This window comes from Acomys russatus, chromosome 28, assembly GCF_903995435.1.
Source record: "Acomys russatus chromosome 28, mAcoRus1.1, whole genome shotgun sequence".
Lineage (NCBI taxonomy): Eukaryota > Metazoa > Chordata > Mammalia > Rodentia > Muridae > Acomys > Acomys russatus.
The window spans coordinates 35,419,571-35,425,050 of record NC_067164.1 but is presented as its reverse complement, the minus strand read 5'-3'; the positions used below and the strand labels follow the sequence as shown (position 1 = coordinate 35,425,050).

Here is a 5,480-nt window from a genome sequence, read left to right as displayed (position 1 = left end):
ACTTCCATTGTGCATATACCTCCGTGCCTCGTTACACCTGCAGCCTCTGACGCCTCACCTTCCATCCTCACCCCCACCCCGCGCACACACCTATTCTTCTATCCCGGTACACACTCCCCTTCGTTGGCCACTCCCCTCCCTCCCTCCTCCGGAGTCTCGCACACTCGCCCCGCCCCTGGGGACACCTGCTCGTGCTGGGCAGGGCGGGGATGCGCAGCCGCGGCCCCTTCTCCTCCGCTCCCCCTCCCCGCCCCACCCCTCCCTCCATCCCTCACCGGCTCCCCGGCTCCCGCCCCGCCCGCCCGCCGCTCCGGGGGGGTCTCCGCCGCCGCCGCCGCCGGAAGGAGCCGCCATTTGCCACCGCCGAGCGCACGGGCCGAGCCGAGCCGGATCCGAGAGTCGGAGCGGGACTGGGGCCGGGAGGACGACGATGGGGGGCGGCCCCGCCGCAGGAGCACCGGGGCGCATAAGCCCCGGCGCCCGGCCGGCTCCCGACCCCGACCCGCGGGGCGCGGCACCCTGAGCCCCCTCCCCGCCCCTTGCCCCTGCTCGGGCCATGCCTGCCTACCTCGCCGTCCCCGGGCTGACGGCCCTCTCGGCCCCGCGAGCCCCGGTGCCCCGGCGGTGGCAGCAGTGAACGGCGCTTGCAGGCCGCGGAGACCCCGGCCCGGTCCGGCGCTCCCGCGCGCGCCCCCTTCCCGGCCTTGTCCTCGCCCTTCCCCCCGGCGCCCGGGAGCCCCCCTCGCTCGCCGCCCCCCGCCCCCCGGCGCCCGGACGATGCTCAAGTCTCGGCTCCGCATGTTCCTGAACGAGCTGAAGCTGCTGGTGCTGACGGGCGGGGGGCGGCCCCGGGCCGAGCCGCAGCCCCGGGGGGGCGGGGGAGGTGGCTGCGGCTGGGCGCCCTTTGCTGGCTGCTCCGCCCGGGACGGCGACGGAGACGAGGAGGAGTACTACGGGTCGGAGCCGCGGGCCCGGGGCCTGGCCGGCGACAAGGAGCCGCGGGTCGGACCCCCGCCGCCGCCCGCACCGCCGCCGCCGCCCCCAGGCGCGCTGGACGCCCTGTCGCTCAGTAGCAGCCTGGACAGTGGGCTCCGAACCCCCCAGTGCAGAATCTGCTTCCAAGGCCCGGAGCAGGTCAGGCCCGAACACCTGGCTGGGCGGGGAGGGGTGGGGGCGCGCACCTGGGGTGTCCGCGGAGACAGGAGCAGGGGGCGGGGCCTGGGGAAGCTGGGCGGGACCCAGGACCCCGAATGGGAGTGGGGTGAGGTTGGCCTAGCTGGAGACTCCTAGAGTGTGTCAAGATTGATGCGGGGGGCGGGGGAGTCTGGGGTTCCCAGATGGGGTGGGGCCCTCTCCTCGGAGGGCTTAGAATCTCTCTCACCCATGATCAGAGACCGCTCTTAGTACCTGCTCCCTCACCTTAGGTTCGCCATTAGCTGAGGGAACCTAGTCTCTGGGACGTGGACAGAAAGGAAGAATACATTTGTTCGAACCATGAGGGGAGGGACCAGCTAGGACCCTGCCCAACTCAGTATTTCCCCTGGTGAGGCACTTTTTGCTCCCACCTTGCAACTTTCCACCTCATTCTAAAGAGCCTTCTTTGTTTAATTTTATAGGTAAAGTTATCTCGGTATAGTGGCAGAGGGCATCTCTGTGCAGGGAGAGATGACTGCTTGACTAAAGGGGGGCACCCTGGTACACACTCCTGCCCACAGAATGCTCCCCATTTTAGCATGGAAACCACCACGACTGGTAGTCCATCCCAGTTGGCACCAGATCTATATACTGGAAGTACTGTGGAGTGGACGGCCTGCCCCCTCCTTCCGGGTCCTAGCGAGATGCAGCCCTTTAGTATGTCTTAATCACCCTTCCAATTTCTAGGAAAAAGGAAGACAGCCCCCCCTCCCACCCCACCTTTAATTCCTTTGGTTGGAGAAGTTTTTCTCGCTCCCTGACTTCTTACTTTTGTGCCGCAGCCATAGTCTCTTGCCCTGCTTAGGGTAAAAAGCCCGAGATTTTAAGTGGAGTAGTATTACTGACATGAAGAAGAGGTTTCCTCTCCAGGAGTGCCCCAGAAGGGGTCGGGGTGATGGTAGTTGACAGGGGCCCTCCCCTCTCTTCCTCCAGGGGGAGCTCCTGAGCCCTTGCCGCTGTGACGGCTCAGTGCGCTGTACACACCAACCCTGCCTAATCCGCTGGATCAGTGAGAGGGGCTCCTGGAGCTGCGAGCTCTGCTACTTCAAGTACCAGGTCCTGGCCATCAGCACCAAGAACCCGCTGCAGGTGAGGTGCAGGGAGCCTGTTTCATCTTATTTAGTGTTTTCCCAAAGCCACCTCCCTCCATCTTTATGGCATTCCAAGACACTTAGGTTCTGGCCCTGTCCTAGGGACTCAAAACAATAGGGAAAAGTAATGTTAAGGACAGTATTGAACATGTTTTGTTTTCTGTATGCCATTTGTTGTATATTAACTCCTTTAATTTTCATAATGATCTCATTAGATACAATTACTATGTCTGAGTTTAGAAACGAGGGCACAAACACACATAGAGATTAAATACTTGTCTACAATTACTCAATTCGTAAGTGATGGAGTTAAGGTGGAGTTCCAAACTCCAACCTATGTGTTTGGGCTTCAAAGCACCTGCCCAATCTCTCTCCTTCCTACTCGCTTAGTGTCTTCCTTAGCGCCACGTCTTAACATAGATCAGGAGATGGAGAAGACAGACCTTTAGTCCTGCCTGAGCATTTTAGGAGCTGCTCCTGGCGTCTTCTCTTCAGGGCCACCTATTGCCCCACTTCCTGTCTCTTCCCATGACTTCCTGGAGCGCTTTCTCCCAAACAGTGGCAGGCCATCTCCCTGACTGTCATCGAGAAGGTTCAGATTGCTGCTATAGTTCTGGGCTCCTTGTTCCTCGTCGCCAGCATCTCCTGGCTCATCTGGTCCTCACTCAGCCCTTCAGCCAAGTGGCAACGCCAGGATCTGCTCTTCCAGATCTGCTATGGCATGTACGGCTTCATGGATGTTGTCTGCATAGGTGAGGGCACTTTGCTTCTTTTCTCCCTGTGCCCGCTTAGCATATTCCTTCACGCAGTCACCTACCTTCCCTGCTCATCCTCTCAGTTTCTTGCTCTTAATTCCGCTGTTTTGGAGACTGTTAGTACCAGCTTGGGGCCCCTGTCCTTTGTAGTTCTGTCTTCTGTCTGCAGAAATGAATGCTCAAGAACCTGTGGCCTATTGTAGCCCTGGCTGTCCTGGAACTCACTCTGTGAACTAGGTTAGGCTTGAACTCAGAGATCCAGCTGCCTCTGCCTCCTGAGTGCTGGGATTAAAGGTGTGCCGCCACCGTCCGGCTCACCCTGGTTTTCTTTCTTTCTTTTTAAAATTATTTATTTTTGTTTTATGTGCATTGGTGTTTTGCCTGCATGTTTGTTTGAGAGCATCAGTTCTTTTTTTTTTTTTTTAAATATTTATTTATTTATTTATTTATTTATTATGTATATGGTGCTCTGCCTGCATGTCAGAAGAGGGCATCAGATCACATTATAGATGGGTTGTGAGCCACCATGTGGTTGCTGGGAATTGAACTCAGGACCTTTGGAAGAGCAGCCGGTGCTCTTAATCTCTGAGTCATCTCTCCAGCCCGAGAGCTTCGGTTCTTTTTTTTTTTAGTGGGTTTGTTTTTGTTTGTTTTTTTGGGACAAGGTTTCTCTGTGTAGCCTTGACTATCCTGGACTTGCTTTGTAGACCAGGCTGGCCTCGAACTTACAGCGATCCGCCTGCCTCTGCCTCCCGAGTGCTGGGATTAAAGGCGTGCGCCACCACCGCCCGGCAGAGAGCTTCGGTTCTTAAGAGTTACAGACAGTTGTGAGCTGCCGTGTGGTTGCTGAGAATTGAACCCCGGGTCCTCTGGAAGCGCAGTCCGTGCTCTTAACCGCTGAGCCACCTCTGCAGACCCTCACCCTGGTTTCCTTGTCCCTCTGCCCAGGCCTCATCGTTCATGAGGGCTCTTCCGTCTACCGCATCTTCAAGCGCTGGCAAGCTGTGAACCAACAGTGGAAGGTCCTGAACTATGACAAGACCAAGGACATAGGAGGAGATGCAGGGGGAGGGACAGCAGGGAAGCCAGGCCCCAGGACCTCACGGACCAGCCCCCCTGCTGGGGCCCCCAGCCGGCCCCCAGCTGCCCAGCGCATGCGGACGCTCTTGCCTCAGCGCTGTGGTTATACAATTCTGCATCTCCTTGGACAGCTACGGCCACCGGATGCCCGTTCCACCTCTCATTCTGCTCGAGAGGTGGTCATGAGAGTCACCACAGTCTGACCTGGACTTCAGGAGCAGGGATTGTAAGTCAGTGCATCAGCCAGACATGAGCTGCTGGAGGTACGACCTAGACAAGGTGTGGGGGGCACAGTGGCCCCACCACTGAGGATCTCTGTGGACAGCCTCAAGCTTGGAGACATTGTCCGGCCTCTATTGCCCACAGGGTAGAGACATCTGGATGCCATTTCCGCTCCCACTGACACCGCCTCATATTCACCTTGAGGATGGCCAGCAAGGCAGGCGGGGAGAACAGCTTTTCTTCCTGGAGAGAACCATCTTTACCTCAGCTTTAGGGCCTCCAGTCCCCTGGCTCCACCACTGACTCGGTAAAGGGAGACCAATGCCAGAAAAAAAAGGGGCTGTAGACCCCCATTCCCCACCCCATGGCCACAGGGCATCTGGCAATAAGACTAGTAAACATTGACCTCCCGTTCCCTGCATGAGGGCGGGGGACTTCCCCCTGCTCCACCCCCCCATTGCATGGGGGAAGGGCATAAAGAATCATTTATATGCACGTGGAGACTCCTTTCTCACCTGGGGCTCTTCTGAAGGGCTGGAGGCTGTGGGGCGGTTCCTCCTCAGGAGCAGCAGTGCCAGTTTGCAGTTGGAGGAGGGGCTCCCACTTGCTAGAGAATGCGTCCCATTGGCTGCTAGGTGCCAGTGCTCAGGGGGAGCTGAGGAGGGGTGGACTTGCCACCTGTGAGTTACATCACTTAGGGGAAAACCCTGACCTGTCTTTTTCCTGTCTACCTCATAGACTTTGGAATGAGGGTAAATGAAGGACAGGCTGAACGCTATTACAAAGAAAATTGACAGCGGAATAGGAGAGCTCTGGACTAGTTGCCAGTCCGCTTACTTCACACAGTACGTGATATAACAAACTCCAAAACACAGTTTCTGACAGAAGTAGCCCAGAGCTTTGGGCATTCTGAGTGATGGAGTAGGTACAGAAGCCAAAGGGGAGACAGACAGACACAGCAGCTGTGCAGAACAGTGTCAGCAGTGGGAACAAGAACATTCCTGACCCTCAAAACAGTGGACCCTGGGGGGAGGCTGGAGCCACTCGACCCGTTCTGTGTTGGGTCAGTCCCTTCCAGGTACCACGTTCCCCCAGAGAAATGAGGTGAGACGGACATGACTCAGGGTCATCCCTTTGA

The 5,480-nt window shown here is 57.7% G+C and overlaps 1 protein-coding gene across 1 annotated transcript; it reads left to right on the top strand.

The window, feature by feature from the left end:
* The first annotated feature begins 304 nt into the window (after positions 1 to 304).
* Positions 305 to 4,838, top strand: Marchf9 (membrane associated ring-CH-type finger 9). The gene is made up of 4 exons (XM_051170693.1): positions 305 to 1,134; positions 2,128 to 2,283; positions 2,845 to 3,037; positions 3,989 to 4,838. The coding sequence occupies exons 1-4, from the start codon at positions 778 to 780 to the stop codon at positions 4,321 to 4,323; spliced, it is 1,041 nt and encodes a 346-aa protein (XP_051026650.1). The 5' UTR covers positions 305 to 777; the 3' UTR covers positions 4,324 to 4,838.
* The last annotated feature ends 642 nt before the right edge of the window (positions 4,839 to 5,480 follow it).